Consider the following 22931-nt stretch of genomic DNA (forward strand, 5'->3'; position numbering starts at 1 on the left):
ATCCATTCTGTGTAATAATTCCTTCAGCTATAAAACACAACCCCACTAGTAATGTCCTACAAAAGATATAGAGGTTACGTGGTGATTTTTTACAAGCCAGTTCTATTTGTAGACCAAGTAAACTGAACTTTTAAGCCTCACCACGCATGTGCGCACACACACACATTCAAAATTCTGAAGGGAATTCTTTAAAATAGTGCAGGCTGTAGCAAATGCAGAACTTAATTTGTAAAGATTTTCTTCTTTTTCAGCAAAGTATACACTGAAGCTACAGTTTTTTGTTCTATTATTCAATGTCGTAGCAACTAAAATGTATCTTAAACATTGTAAGACTGGTAGCAAAGGTTTTACTGCTAAATTTTGAATCTTCATTTTGAAATGTTGCAATGGATAGCTCATTAACTTCTCTTAAGATGCAGTTCATTTGAAATGAGGGATTTTTCTCTGACCACTCATTTATTAAAAAGTTGCTAGGGAGTGGAGTGATGGAGAGTTTCAAAATGCACATAATTTTGAATTGCACCATTTGTGGGAACTACTGCAAGTGCAGCAGAGGGATATGTCTCTCTCAATTTGAGAACTATGATCTAAAATGATTATTCTCTTCTTTCAAATGGATCTGAAACTTAGAATTATTAAGTATCATTTTATTGCTTTTTTGCTTAGATTCCAAAATCCACTTTTTAAGTTGTGATTAATCTTCATATTTCTATATAGCCATTAATTAAAAAGAAACTATATGTTTGTGATACACAGATAAGAGATATTTTCTACACTTGTGGCTATTTATGAGCCTTACTGATGCAGTGAAAACTCAATAACCAAAGTTATTAAGCAGGTATTCTTTATTACGGCACCGGGTGTGTGTGTGGGGGGATCGCTCCACCTAACACACACACACACCAAGGGTTACTGGCAGTGTGTTTATATTAGTGGGACAAATACATATTCATTTCATTTCCTGTAAGTCTCTTGCATATTCATCAAGCCTCCGAAGAATCATTAACGTAGGTTCCTGCACCTATTCACATGCGTACTGGAGTCCTTGGGTGGTCATCTGGTGTACTCTGGTGGTCTTTTGATGAAGGCCAGGAGTCTTCTAAATTTCTGACCCTTCATTTGACAGACTTCAGCAGTCAAGCCAGTTCTTTCTGGTTCTATGCATACAGTCTTTTACTCCCTTATCTTTGGGGTCGTTAACATACTAGCTAGCTAAGACCTACAGAATCAACATCCTTTATCTTGTTCTCTGTCTCGTTACCAAGAGTAAAAAATAAAATAAATTTAGCAACTTTTGTAGAGTATTGTGGAGAGAAAGCCTTGATTTAACACACATCTCATCACATGCGTCTTCGCTCTTGAGGGGAACCTCTGTACATTGAGAAGAGGAAGGTTGTGCCCAAGTTTATATGTTTACCAGGATCACTCTTTCCTTAAATTTCTGGAAAGAAAAAAAGTGTTTTATAGCACTGGAAGCAGGTGAAATATGTCTATAAAGGGGATGTATGAGATGAAGCAACCCTCAACACAACTGTAACATCCACAGTAGTATATTACACAATTTTTATGTAACTCTTGGCTGCACTGTCTACTAAAAATTTTCCTCAAAGCCATATTTTAATTTTTTTAAGTTGTGCATGTGTAGAGTATGTTATGTACCTTTATTCATATGCCAAAGATCTGCAGACAATTTACTATCAGTTTAAGTCTCTCTTAATAATTTAAGCCCTTAATCCTTTATACTATTTTCTCTTGCATATTGCCTTTCACTGGCTTTTCAGTTGCCCGGGAATTGCTTATTCAGGCAACCTGATTTCAACACAAAATGCTATTTCTTTGTAAAAATGGCTACTTTTAATAGAGTGTAATCTATTACTATGCAGAATTATATAGCAGATTTTAATTTTTAGGAGAGAATGTGTGTACTGCCTGTTCTTCTGGTTGAATTTTTGGAAATTGGGGTGGAGATAGGGACCATTATTACAATAAAAGATTTTACGTCATTAAGATTTACCAGTTTAATCAGACATATCCACAGCCTAGTTTATCTGGGTTATCAGATCTCTTGCCCATAATCTCTTATTTTTCACTAAGTGATGTGGGAGGTCGGAGGAATGAGAAGTTTATGATGTGTTTGTGTCTTTGGCAGTCTGGAAGAGAAAGTCATGCGTACTAGAACTACAAGCAGAACATCAGTGGTTTTTTTTTTCCCCTTAGTTTTCAGCCTATATAAGCCTCCCATGGCTTCCTACCTAAACTAAGGCTTTCTGGTAGGATACTTCAGCAGTTAAAGAATTAGGTTTAAAACAATTTGAAAAAGTCACAGTTAGGATCTTGGAACTGTTAAATATGGAAGAACACTTCAAAGGTATTTGACATTTTGTATGCTACCTCTGTTGATTTCACTGGTCACTGTCATTGGAAGTGAAATGGTGTTACAATATGGATTATTCTTTACTTTCTTTACTAGAGTCTTTTTTTTTTCTTTAATGCAGGTTTAAGATTTTTAAGAGCCCTTAGACTGATACAGTTTTCAGAAATATTGCAGTTTCTGAATATCCTTAAAACAAGGTAAGACATTTCCTTGTGTATTGAGTATTGATGGCAGAACAGAAACGGCTTTTGTTTGTGGTCCTAGTAATATATGATTTTCTTTTCTGGGGAAAAAAATAAGTAAAGAAAAGACACCTATTCATTATCTGTTCTTTAAAACTTTTACTTTGCTGATGAATGATTTACCAGTGTAAGCATCTTTTTCCATGTTATCTGTAGAAGGTTTTACTTGGAACATCTGACCTAGACTGAATGCAGATAAACTAAAAGTTGAATGAATTACAGAGCTCTTCATTGATTAGATATTATTTCTTTTCACATTATCAGTCAGTATTCCACTGCCTTGCCAAAACAGAAATCGAAATTCAAACAATGGAATACAGCTAAAAAATTTTTTTGAAAAATAATCATTATTTCACACTCAGCTGTCTTTATTTTGTGCTCATTGTCATTAGCATTCCTTTCAAAGAATATTTTATATTTCCCCAGTTAACCTTCTGGTTTTCACTGATTCTTTGAGCCATTAATACATGATAGTTGTGTAGAGAAAACACAACTTTGAACAAAAGACCACTTTGAGCAACAAAAAAGGAACCTTCCCATGCCTCACAGTAGCAGATGCTTTGCCTTTCATCATTTCCTAAATTACTCCAGCTGAAGTATTGAACCTAACTTCCAGCAAGTACTGTAAACTCAGTTCCATTTTGAACTCCTGTGCTCTCTCTACCAATTGAGGTGCATGTGTGAGGATTTAATATGCAAATAGCTGTCTACGTGCTATGTTAATTAGTAGTCGTGGGCAAATAGATCCTTCAGATTTGTAGGCAATCATGATACACAGCTGTTTCTTCATTCCTTAACCTTAAAATTATTTTCTGTGCTCTGGAACTGTCAAACTCTGTCTTCAGCTATGTGACTATAAGAAATCCAGCTGTTGTCAAGTAGAGAAAATAATAAACATACAGGATATAGCCCGGTAGCTTAGAATGTTACAGGTTTGGTAAAGAAAGGGATTAATTTGTCCAGGAGCACAGACTATCCAATAAGTTTGCAACACACTGAACAACCTCAACAGAAGACATAGCAATCAATGGAAAAGTCCCAGAAACTCAGAGAGTTTTGGGTAAAGACTAAAAGTCCCTTTCAAATGTGGAAGATTTGTAAACCTCCAGATTCATAAATGAAGGATATTGCATTAATTATGTTCAGTTTATTCAGAGCTCGCTTATTCAAGATTGACCTGTTCATTCAGAATTAACTCTTAGATTAGTTATCATCTCTGTAATTATCTTATCAGAATGCCCAAATATCTGTAAAACCCAAATGCTGACTATTAGAAAGTTTGTAAGGCAGAACTTTCTGATGTGACTGTTTCAGTTTACTCATCTGATAAAACCCCCAGCAGTTCATCAACAGTCAGTACCTCAGAACACTTTTTTATGTCTCTCCCTGTTCCTAGTTATTCAGTAGAACATATCATCTGCTCTCTTGTGTATCTTACTTAATAAGCCTGAAATGAACTTAATAATTGGGATTACTACTGATGTTCACAAAGCAGCATTTTGTAAAGTGGATGAGTCAAACTACAACAAATAGACAAAAATTCTATTTATTTTAGAAAAGTTTTTAGTTACATCTGACATGTGAGTGCCTTCTTTTTTATTTATTTTACATGGATTTGACTTGCAGAAACTAAAAAAAGAGTTACTACTACTGCTAAATTTAAAGGAGAATTATTTTTTTTCAGCATATTCTAAACTACCACCATGAATAAAACCTATTTAGCAGAGATGGTCTGAGAGATGTGAATATGCTGTTACAGTACAAAAATACTATTTTCTTGGCCTATTTCTATTTCTGCATTATTAATCTTTCAGGGAAGCAAAAAAGCACTTTTTGCAAATGGACAATCTTAAGTAGTTTTTCAAGAGAGAGAGCATTTAAGCTATTGTCCTCATTAATTTTTTTTTGCTTAAATAAAATTTACTTACCTGAAATTGAGCAGTTTCAATTACAGTAGCCATAAAATCTTATTGTTACCTTAAACTCTTATTTTGTATTGCATACTTTTGACCAGCTACTGCAACATTGTTTTGCTGAGTTAAAAAAAAATAAAAAATCTCAAATTATGCTCAGTTTAAAAAAAAAAAAAGAAGAAAAAGAAATTTCACCTTTTCTTGCAATCCATTTCTAATTTTCAATGAATTTTTCAACATCATAGATAATTTATGTATATAAGATCAAGGGACTAATGACAGAATTTGAACTGTTGAACTGAAATATCAAATTCTGTATATCATTACTAGCTCTGAAATGATATTACAGAAAAAGAAACCGAGCATGTATATAAAATCATGCAAAAAAATAAAAAAAATAAAAAGAAGATAGTTTTTGTTTAAGGTGAGACGTGTTCATATGAAAAATATGGAAATAATTAATCTAAAGGTATTTTAGTGTGCTTGAAACTAATAAAAAAGTGAATCTCACAATTTTTTTTTAGTTCCCATGTTTACGAAATATAATGAATTGTGTGTTGTTGAGTTGAAATTTTCTCTCCTCCACTTCACTGTTTTCTAATATTTTTTCAACAAAACTACAGGGATTTAGGACTCACAGTAAGGGATTTTGCACAGATGTTGGAAAGAGCTTAAAGAGCAGGAAAATGTTTGTGACTAATCTTTCATCTATATTTAGACTGTGGTAGAAACAGTATTTCATAGAGGACAGAGAAGGTGCAATTTTTAATGAACTTGTAAAATTAAAATGTTACAGACAAGTTATGTAAATAGTTATTTTTAATGACTGCTAGCATTGACTTGTATTACAGTAATATGTGGAAACCAGCTGACACATTATTGCATCAGGAGTTTCTCCTGGCCTAAATTCAGGTGAAGGATGATATTTAGCTGTTCATAACGGAGCTTTGCATCAGCATGATATTTATCATTTTGTTTAATCTTGGAACATATGGGTTAGGGTCTTGTGCTATGATTGCAATCATCAACAAAATATGAATATTAATCAACCATACCTTCAGAAAGTGAAACAGGGAATGTTTTGATGTGCATGAACATTAATTAGTTGCAAAACTGAAGTTATAGCATCATAATTTTGAGTCCAATAATCATTACAGCAACTGTGCATCTTTCCTAGTCCCTACAGATGCCCACTTCATCAACTGTAATTCTTAAAAAATATCTCCAGTGGAGCTAATGTCTGCCTTATTTCCCAGGTTCATTTCTCAACTTTGTTTAGAAATTAATGCATGATAGTGATACACATTGATAGTGAGTTTTTCCCTGTTTTTCTTCTTTTGGAACATATTGCTTTGGGAATAATAGGGATTTTTCTGAGGCTTCGCTCTTTCTTAGATGTGGTTTCAAAAACAAAGGACAGCTGCTTTCAATACAATTCCATGAATGGTTAAGATCATTTGGACATAATAATACATGAACTTCAGTTCATTGCATATTTATTGAACATCCTTCCTAGCTTTTCAAATCATAGTGATTTTTGTAAGAACAGAGGGACCAAGCTTTACCTAAACCTCATCCAGAGGCTGTTGTATGGCATTTGTATGGCATTTTCCTGCTGAACTCAGAGTGAGGTCCTTGCTTCAAAATCAGTTCAGACTACAGTAGGGCATATACTACTCAGCGGGACTAAAAAGAGTTTGTTTTGTTTCTCTGGAAGGTTTCTTTTTTTAATTTATCTTGTTAGAAGTCCAGATGTAGCTAAGGTTTCTGTTCGTCCTTCTGCTCTCAAATCCATTTGAACTTTTCTAGTTTGTTTGCCTTTCAATCCATTTCTTAGCTCTTCCAAACCATCTAAATTACACAAATGTGATCTCTGCAAAGACAAAAATAATACATGGTTTGCATAAGCCATTGATTAAGTTTTTTAGGGAGCCTGGTTCTGTTCAGAAATCATCATGAAAATCTTTCAGTCTGAAATATACAGTTGTATGCAAGTACATAGTAAAAATGAGTGATAAATTTTGGTATATGTTACTTTTTTTTTTTTTTTCCCCTCCACAGTAATTCCATCAAGCTCGTGAATCTGTGCTCTATATTTATCAGCACATGGCTGACAGCAGCTGGGTTCATACATTTGGTAAGTATGTTTGAAAATATTTCTTTGGCTTTTTTCATGGATCACCTGCTATTTGAGCTACTTATTACCTGAAATTACCTGAAATTTTCTTGCTCTGGTTAAGCCCTTGGTACATCTACTGAGTACAACTAAAAAAAAAAAAAAAAAAAGAAAAGAAAAGAAATCACAGTTCCCAGTTGCTCAGGCTTTTACTCAAAATTTATTCTGAATAGTAAGTAATACGTCATTAACATTTATATTTGGGTTCAGCAATAGTTAACTATGAGGCTTGAACTGATGCAACTTCTTGAACGATTGCAATTTACCAGTAGGTGGCAATGTTTCCTAAGTAACTACCTGAAAGTGCTTCCTGGAAGGTGTTGGCAGAGTCTGAATTGAGTGAGGTCCTGGTAAATCAATGGTTGTACCAGGAAAAAAAAAAAAAAAAGAAAAGAAAAAAAAAAAACACTGTATTTCCACAAGAAGTAACAGGATTACTAACATTCAGGGTAGCATGCCTTCTGTTTTGATCTTAAATTTCATTTTTTTGGATGCATCTTTCACTAAATACAGATTTTTTTTTCATAAATTCTTATTCTGCACTTAAAAATACCTGAAAAATGTAAGATACTTAGTATAGAATTATTTATGTTTTCATAAATTTTAATATTCTTTTATATGAAAGGTATATGTCAATTGTATGCATTTAAAACCAATAGCTTTTCCTAAATTATTTAATCAATATAATTAAATATGTTTAAGTATTTGAAGTGTTTGTCCACTAAGAACATTTTAAGACCAACTTAGAATCAGGAAAATTTTGAGGTGCTAGTAGTAATAAGTCATTCTGGAATGGTTTTGGAGTAATATTATAATTTGATGATATTGGTGCTAATCTACAGTAATTTAATTGACTTCACTTGAATTACCTTGTGCTATGTTCACCTATATAACATTAAATTCAGTTGTTTATCTTCTAATTATCCCAGAAGTCATTTAGAATAGAATAAAATAGTTCACTTGGAAGAGACTTAGAAACATCAAGTCAAGCTCCCTGGCCACTTCAGAGCTAACCAAAAGTTGAAGCATATTATTAAGGACACTATTTAAATGCCACTTGAACATTGACAGGCATGGGGCATCAACTGTCTTGCTAGGAAGCGTATGTTTGGGTGTTTGACCACCCCCATTGTAAATAATTTTTTCTAGTGTGTAGCCTGATAATTCCCCTGGCACAGCTTTGTGCCATTCACAAATGTCCTATCAATGGTTACCAGGGAGAAATGTTTGGCATTTAATTTTCACTCTTAGGAAGCTTTGGATGTTTTGTTTTGTAGTATACTTTTTTTTTTATTATTTTTTTAACATCTCTGCTGTAGGAATTCTCAAACTCCAGGCTTCCTACTGTGGAACAAATTTTTACAGAAATTATAGAGGGTATACTCCTTTCCCACTGATAAATTTATAACTTACCTTTGTCACATACAATAGCTTTCCAATAAAAATTGGAAAAATGCTATTGTGGTAGTGCATCATGGAACTTAGCATGTTGCTAATGCTATTAATAACTGCATGTTTCAAAACAAAAACATTAAGCAGTATGATTCCATTAGAAATAATATAGATGGGAGAATATCTGAACAAACTGGTATGAAATGAACCCTATTGTTCTTTTTAAGTAATTTATATTATTTAGTAGTGATTGGAAAAAATGTTTTCCATAAATAGTATGAGTGGCAAGACTACGCATATTGGCAAAAGAACTGTAAGGCTATAATAAGGACAGGCTTAGGTTCTCTGTTTCTTCAAAATAAATCAAAGGAAAGGATCCAGAGTTTATATTACATGCTGATATATATATTTCTTTATCAATAGAGTTAATTTTTGTTACTTCTTTAATTATTACATATTTTCTTGTACATTTTAGGTGGAGAACTCAGGGGATCCATGGGAAAATTTCCAAAATAATCAACAGCTAACATATTGGGAATGCGTTTATTTACTGATGGTTACAATGTCCACTGTTGGTTATGGAGATGTTTATGCAAAAACAACCCTTGGTCGCCTTTTCATGGTCTTCTTCATCCTTGGAGGATTGGTAAAATAATAATTTTATTACTTATTATTTATTCCTTCTACCTTAAAACTTGACCTTGTATATCTCAGTGTTATAATTGAAGAAATAATAATATCTGGCTTAGTAAATTAAAATTAAATATTAAACTCTTAAATAAGTTTAATGCACACCATATTTTTTCTGTAGATTAATATTTGGCAGAACTTGTCAGTTAGTGGAGTCAGAATTGTTATTATCCCACTTAAATGCATAATGCATGTGAATACATGAAGTGCTTTAGCATTTCCACTTATACACTTATTCCTAGTTTTTTACTTTCCAGTAACCGAGTGTAGGGCATTTTTTGAGGATGCTGTTGTTACTTAAAGGCACTTTGCGGTTTCAGAAGTCTACCCACCCTTCTGTGTTCCTTCCCAGAATTCCAACAAACACTGTGGCCTTGGACTGCCTTAAAGAGCGGCTTGCCTGATCCTGATGATGGCAAACCACATTCTCTTTAATTTCAAACATCCTTTCATGTCATGTAACACAATTTTAACTCACAGTTTATCACACAAAGCATGGCCATAGCCAGTATCCTTTTATATCAGCAAATTCTGGTGTTCTTTGTCATGTACATACATAGCACCAAAGCTGCTACTTGTCTTGTGTCAACTTTTCTATTATGTATCAATATTAATAATATTATGGGGCCTGTTGAAATGTTTCTCTCTAAAACAGCAAGGTTCATTTTAATATTCACACAGTGCAAGGTAAGTGCTTTACAGATGACTAACAATATATATTAATTCACATACATACACGTGTATTGTTATTTTACTCTTATATATTGATTTCACGTATACATACATCTTACAAAGGTGATATGTATATAACTGATGTTATGAATGCCATATATGTCAGACACACAAATACATATATATATGCGTTCCCATCTATGTTTATTGACATATGAAGAGAGAGACCATGCCAACTGGCAGTAGCTCTTCGAAGTATCCAGCCACAAGGAAGATGTTTGTTGGACAAAACATGGCAGAATATTTTTTTTCTCCATAAAACCTTTTTTTTTTTTTCCTATCATATGTTATTCCAATCCTTTTAAAAAACATAAACTTTTGTTTTTGGTTTTTTTTTCCTATTTTTTTTGGGGGGTGGTGGTGACTGTTTTGTTTCTCAGCAGGGGGTTTGACCCTGACTACATCTTTTTGTCTTTGTTTAAATCCTAATCACAGGGGAACAAGTCTGTCTTTTAAAATAGAAATGCAACCGTTATGGTAATACTTGTTTTTGGTTTTGTTTTTTGCAGTGGAGATGGATAGTTTTTTTCCCCTCCCCTTTACAGGAAGAATTAAACATAACTGTACTTTATGATTAGATAGCAGTTTGAATTCATTTTGTTCTTGTTTTGTTTTGTGAGCCCATTTTTCCTCTTTTGACCATTTTCTTAATTTATAAAGTATGCACCTTCTCCAAGACCAACTTTTACATTGAACCCTCATGTTTTGTTTGATAAGAACTTTCACATTTTTAAAATTTTCTTTTTAAACACCTTCCCAGATCTAATTCTTTTGCATTTTCAGATCTTAAAGATATATATCTTCTGAAAATATTCATCATCCCCCTTTCTTTGGCCTCTCTTTTTAGTCTTTTCTTCTATCTCCTATCTTCTTCTTAGGCCATGTTTGCCAGCTACGTCCCTGAAATCATAGAGTTAATAGGAAACCGCAAGAAATATGGTGGTTCCTATAGTGCGGTTAGTGGAAGAAAGTAAGTATCCCAAGAGGCTCTGCTGCCTCTGCTGCAGTAGAACACTCTCTGCATGCCATTTTCTTTTTTTTTTTTTTTTTGTGTTTTTGTTTCATGCATGTAGGCAATGTTTGCTCGCTACGTGCCAGAAATTGCTGCTCTCATCCTTAATCGGAAGAAATACGGCGGGATTTTTAACTCAACTCGAGGCAGAAAGTAAGTCAAAAAAGACCAGGTGTGGTTGTGTGACTTTGAACAGCCCCTGAAGGTGGTAATAGCTGACTTACAGCTTAAAAGGCTGTATTCCTTGACATCAGATGTTACCACTAGAGAATTGTCACACTATAGAGACCTGGGCTATGCTACGGTACAAGTCACAACATTTTGGCCCTGCTCCAAGAGAACCTGGATACCACTCAGACTACAAAACTCCAGTTTGCTGTTGAGCAAAAGAAGACATTTATGTTGATTAGGTTATTCCATAACTCTGTCAGACAATTAATAGTGCTGTTTCAATAAGAATAATCTTCAATAAGAAATCTTTCAATAAGAAAAATGTTCAAAAAACAGATTCAGATTTCATGCACCAACTATTAACTGCAAATGGATATTGCACAAAATCATAGTTTTAGTATCTATGACGAGGGGTTTTTAAAGTGATTCTCTTCCACTAACCTTGTAAAGTCTATCTTAAGAAGAGAAAGTAGTAGCCTTAGTATCAATGAAGTATGAGAAAAAAATAAAAATAGTATTTTTGGCTTGTAGCAACAGCTGTCTTTTATTAGACCACATTAGTTCATTACATTTCTTTTGAAAGCCTGTTTCTTTACCAAGTTAAAACTAGCTCTTTCTGGCATTCCCAGCATCTAGATCTGATGGTGTATAGCCTTTAATGAACTAGATGTACTTGTAGATATATTATTTTCTTCTTTATATCACCATTAACGTTGCCATCCTCTGTGTCATTACATATCATTATGAAATTCACTGGTAGAGATACATTTGCCCTGAACAACAAGTTATATGAAATCGCTTCCATAGAACAATGGGAAAGATCTCCAAGACACATATCTAATTAATTGTCCCTCTCTGTACTTCAAGCAGATATGATTTTCTCCTTGTTCCTTTCAAATCATCACCTATGCTTCATTTCATAGATGTGTATTGTGGTTAGTAAATTCTTTCTCCTCTTTGTGGAGCAGAAAGACTGCAAATGCCCCACAGAGCTAATTCAAGAGTACTGATTTACATCGCCGGTTAGATAGATCAATTTTTTTTTGTTGTTAGTTATATCTTATAATATTGTTTAACGAATAATAGGCATATAAATGACAACTTCAATAATTTTATTTTTAAGCTACCCTCAAATGTCTAAAGTTGTTTGGTTTTGTTTTTATTTTTTTTTTTTTTCTGGCAAACAGTAATGTTGGAAACTTGCACTGTATTTCTGAAAGAAGTGTCATTAATTTCCCAAAATGTTTATTTGTAACAGAGGCCTACTCAGCTTCATACTTGTATTCATACCTATTTTCTCAAGAGAGCTTTTTCAAATGGAGAATTTACATTTTTGGTTTTGAAGCTACAAAAGAGTTATGGCAGATGTAAATATGGCTTTAAAACTATTTTGCATACAGAGTTGTAGTCTCCCCTCTTCTACATTGTCACTAGTACCTAGCATTGCTCAGATATCTCTGAACTTGGACTTGATCTTCAGTCAGAACCCCACATCCTGAAAACCTCAACTCTAGATCGAAGGCTTCTTGATAGCTTTGGGGCATGCTTCATTTTAATTTCTCACCTTTTCTTTTTGTCTTTATATGCACTATCTGTTTGTTTTTAGCTCACTGTCATTAGTGCTTTCTCTGGTGACCTCTACTGCCCATATAACTTGCCAATTGGAACTCAGCTCTGTCATCAACATACGAAATGTTCAATTTACTTCATGCATTGTTTTCTGGTTCAAATGTTAATTACTAAGTAGTTAAAAGAAGTCTTTTGCTCATGTGGGTCTTTCATCAGAGAATCTAAGCTTGGGAACTGCACAGTAAAAAGCTATTAACAATCCCTGTTTGATGTTGCTTTTGCAGTCAGTAGAACAAGATTGATGAAATGTTATGTTTGGCCAAAATTTAAGTTTTCATTTGGAATTCAGTGATGAGAGAATGGATTGTCAGAACCAATACGTTTTCCTTTGCTTGGGATATGGGCATGTGGTAGTAATTAGCAATATAAGGTCTTTAGTTGAACAACCAAGCATAGATTCTGGCAGCAAACATAATGAGAAACTACAGTTGTTCTATTTCTAATGTCAGAAAATTTCCAGATAAAATTAAATGCATGTAGAAAATGAAAGCAGCTAAATTTTGTTGAAAGAGATTGTTTCAACTATAAAAATATTAAATGTGTGTACTTTTAATTCTTTATCCAAAATAGATAAGTACATGGAATCTGCTTTGTAGTATTTATATATATAATGCGTCCTCATGAATTTTGTCTGTGGAATAACATGCTTCTATATGACTATTAAAAATTTAGATGGGTAGTTAAAATTAACATATGATTTCATATCTTTTAAGGATTGCACTGTATGCTTTATTACTACAAGGAGAGTCTTGCTCAAGAATTGTAACTGTTGAACTGGGAGATGGAATGTATGCATGAAAAGTTCTACAGGCTCCACTTCCTAAAGGGAGAACAAAAAAAAAAAAGAAAACACCAGCAATTTTAATCTCACATTTCGTTTTATTTTTCAGCCAGTAAGGTCCCCAAAGGTCTCATAAACTGTATAGGAATAATTTCCCACAATAAAGAAACATACTTCTCTCTCTGTATGCAATTATCACTGGTTAAATCTACTAGATACTAGATAGCTTTGTTACAAAATTCCACAGGGATTTTTTTTTTTTAATTTGATTTATAATCTCTGCTTAATAATGTATTCCTGTAATGAGACTTCTAAGGTCTCACAGAACGTAAAGTAGGAATATTATTACAGCCTTTGACTGAAGTTTCATCTGTTAAAACAGCAACAGTACTCGCTGTTGCATATTCGGCAAAATGCATACCAGCATATCTATACAAAATGTGACCAAGATCAAACATACACATTTGATGACAGGCATCATTTGATGATTAATTGTCACAATTGCAACCAAGTGGGGAAAAAAAAAAAAAAAAGAAAAAAGTTACTCAAAAGGATAATAATCCTTGAATTTCAGATTTGTAAGCAGTGAGATCTGATAGGTAACGAGATTAGTGTTAAACAGCTGCTTTGCTACTGTGCACAGATCAGTTCATCAGAAGACTCTCTAAAGGTCTTACTGTGTCCTGATACACCGAATCAGATAGTCAGTAGAGAAGAAAAAAAGGGCTTTCTAAGTTTAGTTAGTTTAGTTTTACGCAAAACAATTTTTTCTTGCTAGAATCACTGCTAAATAGAAATGACATGGAAACCAGGCTGTAATTACAAAGACAGAAAATATTTTGATATTAAAATAAATAAATAAAAATCTAAGATATCTAAGATGTAACTGTAAAATAAAATTCAGATGTAAGAAGCAATCAGAACTTGAAAAATATTGTTTTTGAATGTTCCTAAGAGGTATCTTACGATAACAATAGAGTAACCTCCATAATTTTCTAAATAGTTTTCTATGTAGTTTCTGTTATATCACATGAGCCACTACTGCTCACATCAGTCACTACTGCTGTTTCTACTTCCTGTCTCTCCATCCAGTTCTGTGGATTAATTCTGTAGTATATGATTTTACATTTTGTGGAAATAATTTTTGCAAAGCAGATAATGCATGTTATATTCTTTATATATTAGCCAATGTTTTACTGATATAATAAAATACATTTAGTATTATAGAAAAATATTATTTATTGTAATAGACTGGTAACTACCTGACAGAATTTTTGTGAGACTTAAATGAGTCAAGTTTATGCTTTCTGAAGATGATGAATGCTTTTGAAATACAAAGTAGACAAAAATTTATAATGAAAGTTAAATTCTTATTAATTGCTTCATCACTAAGGATAATGTCATTGCAGTGAAAAATATCTGCAATATTCTATAGGACATAGAATCTTATTAACATAGACATAAAATCTGCTTAATGCAGAAGGTAAGGAAATAAAGTAAATGTTCAGTAAATTAGTGAAAAACTAGTATCATTAATAACTAGTGTTTTTAATAGACAAAATACTGGAGATAAAAGCTAGATGTAACAAGTCGTGGGGTGGAGAAGGAAAAGATGTGATCTATTTATTACAATATTATAAAAGCTCTAGAAAGGTCTAGATTAGACATCAGTTTAGAAAATAATATGTATTTATATATAAAAGCAGGGGAGGTTTTATGGTTTTTTTTTTGGTTGGTTAGTTTTGACATTTGTTTTCATCACTAACAAACTGAAATGATATACAGTTTGAATGTTAATGATATTAATATTTGCCATTCTTCTGAATAATTTTGAGGCCATTAGCCAGTTCCGTACATGCTATCCACATTTAGCTCTTTTCTCTTTGAGACTTTCAGGATGACTTACTCTTTTCAGGCTCTTTGTTACTTGTCTGTAGAGCTCATGAAATAGTGTTGAAGGGGTCCTTTTTAACTGAAGTATCATAGAGGGATGAAAAGATCATGCTATTATGAATTTCATCGTGCTGGTAGACTATTATTTTTTAGACTAAGAGCAATAAGCTTACAGGTTAGCTCATGCATGCATACATCTGGAAGGATGGAAGAGGCAGTGATCACTTTGGCTTTGGATGCTTTTCAGAAGTGCTCCAGCTAACCTCTTTTAACTATAGAATTCAAGCTTTAAGTCATACATGAGTGAGGTTTTCTTCAATAAACTTTTGGTTTGGGGATCACTAAAATTTTGCTAATGTGCTTTTTGTGATGTTTGGAACTTACACTTTCAGTCCTAGCCAGAATAGGGCTTTAAAAATAGTCTGTTATTCCTTTTAAGCCGTATATATATATAAACACATATTTATTCATTTATTTTTAACCTTCATATTATCCAGGTCTCGTCTGAGATTTGGTTAAAGATTCAGATATGTTTTACATCTGGTAATTTATAATTAACTTTTTGTTCTGAATTTACTCATTTATTTGAGAATCAAGATTGTTCTTAATAAGTTTTTTCATTTTTGTATTCATGTGTTCATATGATCAGACTGGATTTTAATTCTGCGAAGTATTTTCCATTTGAAGGCATTAGCTTTTTTAAGTTAGCCTGCACAAAGCTCTAGAAAACAGATGGAAACAACATTGGTAAACTGATGGACTGAAAGAGGGTCTGGATAATTTAATGTGTTTGTTGTTGCTGGTTTTTGTTTGTTTGTTTGTCTTTTCCATTATTTCCTCTGCATTTAATTATTACCTTTTAATTTCATGGGCTAAAATGTTTTTCCTTCTGTATGCAATGTTCCTATCAGCTCCAATGAAAACTCTTTATGAGGCAACAACATGGCTTCACATGAATATAGACAGTGAAAGGGAATTTTATTATTATTTGTTGCCCTGATAGTAAGTAAACTAAACTTTGTTAAATTTTCAAAAGATGTTTTAAATGATCTTGACACATTACTCTAATGTTCAAGATTAAACATTGTATTTTAATGGCATCACAGTTCTTTACTGTATAAGCTATTCAAATCTCCTGTTTCCCTTCTCTCATGATCTGCTCTGCTTCCCAGAGATTTCTTCAGATTTCTGAAGTTTACAAGCCATAAATTAGCAAATCATCAGTATGTCAATGGGAAGAATCATCTGTTAGAGATTCCTTCCAGAAGGAAACATGGGATTCAATAACTAAACTTCACAGAGAAAAATAAAAACTGCGGACAGATAGATATGGTAAACAGAAAGACAAACAGATAATTTAAGTTGACAGACCATCTTGGATTCGTTAGACATTTGAATTTGATTAAAAATTAGAACAATTTTTTTTTTAAGCTTATCCAAATACTTTGGCAAAGGTCCACTTGCAACAGTAATGAGAGTCATAGCTCCAAAGAAAGTGACATTAGATTATATTAAATAATTTGATACAATATGTAAGATACTATTTTCCAGTGGGATGAGACTGTAGTAAGAGAATGTGACATGGATTGCATTATGATCCCCAGGGGTGTCTCTATTTCCCATCTGCTAGCCATTCTTCTAATCCCACTGTTTCAAATGAAGTCTCACTTAGTGATAAAGAAAATCTGATGAGTGTTAAATAGACTGACAGATAGAACTAATAGGACAGACTTTTCCCCTCATTTTTGCTTACTTATTAAACTATATCCATTCTTGTGAAAGCAAGAAGGGAAGTGTGGGAAGTGATATATAACAATATTATGACTTTTTTTTTTTAAGAGTCTTCTAGGTCTCAAATCACGTTCAGATCCTGAACAATTTTATACTTCTAGTTAAAAGTGTAAAAAAATTCAACTTTCCTTCTCTCTGTCTAAACTTTGAAAAAGCTTTTTTGGTTAGGCATCAAAGTAGCAGTTGTTGCTGTCCAAATTTTGTCCCAAGAAAGACTGACTCTGTTCTATAAATTCGCTGATTTACCATGTTCCACAAAATATATAAGCCATGATTTTCAGTGTGGACATTCCACGAAAGGGAACATGTTATGCCAGAACTGGTGAATTAATCAGCAAGTTTTAAGGAATTATGACTTCTTTGTTTCCTCTCAGGTGCTCTTGCAGAAAATCAGTCATGACACTTTGGGGTGATTTCAGTGGAAAGAAATGCACTGGCTCTGGTCGTGAATGAAATACTCAAAAAATTTAAAGCCTTTGCTACCTTCTGCATTGTCTATAAAGGCTTATTGAGCATTCAAAAAAACCCATAAGGCAACTTTGAAGAAGAATAATGGTGGAAGCATAACAATTAATTCAGAAGAAAATATAATGAATTTCATAAATAATAACAGGGTGTGTCTGGTGTCTGATAACCTGCTGCACAAAATAGTACAAGGAAGCCTAGGGTTTTGTGTGATTATAGCAGCAGATTAAAGTTTGTTTGCAGGTGAGATGATAACAGTGGAGGTATGGTTTACTCCTGTGTTGCACTACAAGTTTTCTAGTATGGACCTCTTGTATATGCAGTAACATTTAACAGTTTTAACTGCTTCTTTTTATACTAAATTATGCACTAATTTCTCATGGTGATGCAGGTGTGTTGTGTCTAATGTTGTGGTAGTTTTATGAAAGTAGAAGTACTGTAGATAGGGATGATAGTACCATCAAGACTGAATGAAAGAATGAGTCTTCGTCCTTTAAATTGGTGGAAGCCTCTTGTCTAATCCAGACCCCAGCAGAAACAAATTACTGTATTTTCTTATTATTATCGCAGTTTCATAGGCATGCATCAAGCTAAGAATATTGACTTTTCTTTCTTAACTTGCTTTATAGACAAGTGTTGCACAAGTTCTTAGATCATAATAATGTAAGGTAATTTCATTTAACTGTACCTGAGCAAGGAAGCTGAAATAAAGAAGCTCACAGTGAATCACTTAGGAGAACATGCTATTGCAAACAGACTTAGATGCACACTGTAATATGCAGTTTAAACAAAGGAGTGTGCCATTTATCCAGGAATAAAGTCACTGAAATGCACTCTATAAGCCTCTTCTCTAGTACAAATCTCACTTTGGTGGGCATGAAATATTTGAGAACCTACATAACAGAATTCTTCTGTATTATTTCTATGTGGTTCAGAAAAACACTTTCTAGCATTTAAGTGTTGCCAGTGACATACCACCAATATTCATTGAGCAAGACTGAAACCTGAATATATATGTGTGGTTGCTGCAGTTTTGTAGCTGTCATAATTCACAACTAATCAGGGTCTTGTATGTGGCTGTACATTTGTTGTGCCCATTAACAAGTTTGAGTTTAAGAAATTGAAATGATTTCTTCTTGGTTCTTAATACATATATTGATCACACAGTAAATTCATGTCTGCATCAGAGGTAACGTTTAAATGAGTGACATTAATGATTTTCCGTTTATTTTAATCTGATGTATGATCCACTGACCTATATAGTATAGTCTATACTGAATGTATATCTTGCACTTTTGAGTGTTTTCTGATATTAACTAATTCCTTTTTCTTCATGCATAATGTATGAAAGAATCTGAAGAGTGCAGAACCTGTTGGAAAGAATAGATAATTTCTATGAGAGAATAGAGAGTTTACAGATGGTGTTGTGGTTTAACCCAGCTGACAGCTAAGCACCACACAGCCGTTCGCTCACCTTTCCTCCCGAGTGGGATGGGGGAGAGAATCAGAAAAAAGTAGAAGCTTGTAGGTTAAGATAAAAACAGATTTTTTTTTTTAAATATATATATTTTTATTTTGTCCAGAAGTGTCCACTCCAGGTGGATGGTTCTCAGTATTTGATTTTGTCATATACGTAATAGTCAAGATTTGTTATTGTTGTTTGTTTGGTTTTTTATGGTTAAAATATTGTAATATATTATTCTGGCTATTTGAAAGTCTCACTGTACACATTGGCTACAGCCAATATTAGCAGTAAGTGGTCCTTAGAGCTTCATCAAGTCTTCTGTGAAGAAAGAGAAAAACATCAAATCATGGTTGTACATCACCTATTACTCTATCTGTATTAGTCTGAGAGAGGAGTTTATATTAAAATAAGGCATGTGTTTAACTGACTAATAAGGGGAGAGACACAAGCACAAGTGTAGAATTATCACTTAATTGAACTGAATTAATAGTGTCTTAATATTGGGGTAAATCATAAAAGCACAAGCAGCTAGCAATGTGTTATACATTAGTATATTTAAAGAATGCTGATCTAACAGATAAACAAGAAGATCATATCTACAGAATCTGTTGACATTTATTGACTTCTGTTAGGAAGACAAAGTGACTGAGACCTGTCCTTTGTTGATAAAAAAACCACTTAGGCTTTAGAAGGACATGTTGATTTCAACCACAGCAGTCTGCTACTGGTATGCAAAAAAAGAATTGAGATGGTTGATAGTTGAAGGTATGATCAGAAAACTAAGCAGAAAGATGATAAAGATATCTGAGCACATGTTTTTGATATAAATATTATAGTTTTATAGAGACATCTAGATCAATATGTGCCATATTTTGTTACTTGACAAGTGAACACCGTGTATTCAACTGAATGCTGAACAGGATTTTCTATTTATTATCTTTGATTTATTATGACAGACTAGTTAAAGTGAGTTTTTTCAAGTTCTTTATACTTGTTCCAATAAAATGGATATAATTTCTTTCAAAATAAACAGGCAAAAGATTTACATTTTGTATTGTGTCCTCTGAAGGAAGAACCACGTAAAGAACCTTTTTGAAGAATCATGTTCACAGTGGATCTGTTTTCATTTACAGTGCTATTTACATGGATTAAGCATATGTTCTCAATTATCTCATGTTGGAATTCTAGATGTTTTAGCTTTTGCTTGTTTCATTTTTTCTTCCTGAAACTATTTGTATTTGTGGTGGGTAGGGACCTTATATCAGCAATATTGTTTAGTTTATAAGGAGTTATTGCATTTTTAGATGATGTTTCATTGTCAGTACTTGAGAGGAAAAAAATAAGGTACTGTAGAGAATTTCAGCTGGGTAGAATAATTTTTTTATATAAGTGTACTCTTCTTCTGTATTTGGTAATTAATGACCATTAGGAAGATGGATATGGGAGAAGAATGGATTAGTCAGACACATTGTTTGATAACATATATCCCCTGATAGGCTTTGTATTCTCCGTAAAATATGATTTTTGCAACATTACAATTGTGTAGTATGGATTTCCATTCTTATATTAACCAAATTTTGCCTCTGATGCAGTTGCACTGACAACTGTTACTTTACAGAAGTAGTAGTCCTCCTGAATACTTATCAGCAATGAAAATGTCTAAAATCATGACGTTTGGTTTTCAATATTATAGGGAAAATTCTAAATTTCATTTTTAAATAACAAAAAGAAAATAATAATTTAGATGAATGCTGTATTACTTCTGAGGATTTTCATAAACAAAACCCAAATGCAGAGGTTAGACATTTCAGTTGAACCAAAGTTATTAATACAGTATTTTCCTACCAAGCACCTCCAGCTGCAAGCAAAAGATATCCAATATATTGGCTTTACTTTACCTCATGGTGCATGCAAAAACTGGGTGGTGCATGGAAAGGGAATGCTTATTGGCACAAACAGAGGAAGCTATAAATCTTCAGATCATACACAGGACAGATTGGAGCAATATAAACTCTCTTAGTTTTCTAAGATAATGTACTGAATAACTCTCTCTGGGCAAATAGGAAATCTGTTTTCAATTTCTTCTACTTCTAAGCAAAAATATAATTTATGGTAAAAGGAGATTTCTTTGTGGGAGTTTCCAACCAAAAATTAATGTTAGTCTCTCATCAGAAAACATTGTTTGAAAACCAGGACGGTTTTTTGTTACAATCACTGCTCAGGATGCTGTCTTGCACTATATAAGAACAGCAAAGACAGGAAGAAAGGATAATGCCTAAATAACCCAAAATCAGAGTGCAAAAATGAACACATGGTGCAGATGCCTTCTGACACTTCCAAAATAATCAGTCCTGATGCTCAAATGCAAGTGTATTTGACAGCCAAATGTTTTATTTTCACTGAATCAGATTGGTATGAAACCGTACTGAATGAGAATCATAGCAAGAGTGAATTATTGTTCCAAATGCAGCTGCTTTTTCGGGGAGGGTTTTGGAGTAGAAGACCTCTGGAGGTCTTTTCCAACGTCATTTATCCTGTAATCTTGCAATCCTATGAAAATTTCTTCTGTAATAGATTAACTTGGGCTACAAACTCTGTCTGTTCTGCAGTTTTTCTCATTGGTTAGTCCATATTTTCAAAATGTGGAATTTAATGATGAAAAAAAAAAAACCCACAAAGGTATTGAACATCTTTTCAGAATCTGAACTTTCTTGAAAAATTCTAGTTACAATGATGTATTGGATTCATTAATGCATGGACATTCATCCATTTGGTAGGGTGGGAATCTTAGTGCTTGAAATCATATCTTGCCCTATATTAAAGGCTATTATCCTCTGATCAGACTGTATGCGCAATAATACACGCACACGCAGTGCCAGCAGCTCAGGTGATTTGATCCCTTAGGGAAACTGCGGAAAGGTGCTTCTCAGAATGGGAATGCAGGCATGGTTTTATGCAGCACAGAGGCTGCTGGAAACTTTGCCAAGCTCTAAAGATCCCAGAAGAAACCTCTGGGACCCTTTGCACCAAAAAGGTATGAACTAATATATTTTGTCTTGTTTTCTGATATTGTGCTTACTACATCATAAAACAGTAAAGCTTGAAGTTAGGGATGTTGTGCTTTTAAGTTCTTACAGTCTGAGAAGCATGCAGTGCTTTGTATACTTCCTGCACCAAAATCTTAGGTTAAGATTGAGCTAAATCTTGTTGAATCCAAAGCTGACACTCCAGATAGCTAGTTTAACAATAAAAGTTCATAGTTTGGAGTCATATGTTAAATATCTCATATCAACATGTATTCTTTTCCTGTCAAAAGGAATGAAAAATATAAGTTTTTTATGGTTACTATGTCTAAAATTATATCTGAGGCCTGGTGATGTCACTGAGAACTTGTGCAGGAGGAGTGTTTGAGATTATCATATTTCTAAATAAGCCTTTAAAACTGTCCTATGCTGTTTATAGAAGTGGTAGTAGTAGAAAAATACCATAAAGTGTGCTGGACTGGTATAATACTGTGTTTTGCTTTCCTAGTGACCACCTGAACCAATGGAAAAGTAACAGTACAGTGATGGTGATATTATTTACTGCATGATATATGCTGTTGATTTATTCTCTGCTCTGCATCATTATCCTTTTTCCGATGAGTTCTGTGCAATTTTCACACACATTTCATCAAGCACCAAATTATGAAGCAAGAACAGGCCCATTACATTAGTAATCATTGCTGCCACCTGTTATTTGTTGTTTCCAGCCTGTGGGGTTTCTGCATTACTGAGTTGTCCACAGAATAATTGTGAAATAAGTGAGAGTTGGGCAGTCTAATTTTTCCCTTTGAAATACCATGCTTCAGATTGGCAGCTCAAGTGCTCTTATAAGTTTGTGAAATTATGTCTTTGTAATCATTTGTGTGTAGACCATATGACTGTAATGAAGTTGGCTTTCTCTTAGTTCAGTAATTGTCTGTATCACCGTCTTCCTGACTTCTGTAAGCAACGTGATAATTGGAAGTATTAGCACTAGGCATATCAAAATCACCATCTGTCATAAAACAGAGTAATGGAATATGGGTTGAGTTTATTCCATGAAGGAAACTGAGAGATAATGTAGGATATTCTAATCAAGAACATTTTGGACTTTGCTTTACAATAGTAAAGGAACAATGATCCATTAAGTCAGGAAGAGTGCAATTTCCTAGGCCTTTTCCT

The 22931-nt window shown here is 33.4% G+C and overlaps 1 protein-coding gene across 20 annotated transcripts in view; it reads left to right on the forward strand.

The window, feature by feature from the left end:
* Nucleotides 1-22931, forward strand: part of KCNMA1 (potassium calcium-activated channel subfamily M alpha 1) — a 475606-nt gene that overhangs the window by 312569 nt on the left and 140106 nt on the right. For 16 of the 20 annotated variants that reach the window (XM_050712032.1, XM_050712033.1, XM_050712043.1 and 13 more), the window contains 4 exons: nt 2496-2571; nt 6591-6666; nt 8573-8743; nt 10398-10489. In XM_050712032.1, the coding sequence (XP_050567989.1) occupies nt 2496-2571; nt 6591-6666; nt 8573-8743; nt 10398-10489 (415 nt within the window). Of the gene's footprint in view, nt 1-2495; nt 2572-6590; nt 6667-8572; nt 8744-10397; nt 10490-10592; nt 10685-22931 lie in introns of all 20 variants that reach the window. The other 4 variants (XM_050712039.1, XM_050712038.1, XM_050712034.1 and 1 more) reach the window with 1 other exon arrangement.

The sequence above is a fragment of the Cygnus atratus genome, chromosome 7 (genome assembly GCF_013377495.2).
Source record: "Cygnus atratus isolate AKBS03 ecotype Queensland, Australia chromosome 7, CAtr_DNAZoo_HiC_assembly, whole genome shotgun sequence".
Lineage (NCBI taxonomy): Eukaryota > Metazoa > Chordata > Aves > Anseriformes > Anatidae > Cygnus > Cygnus atratus.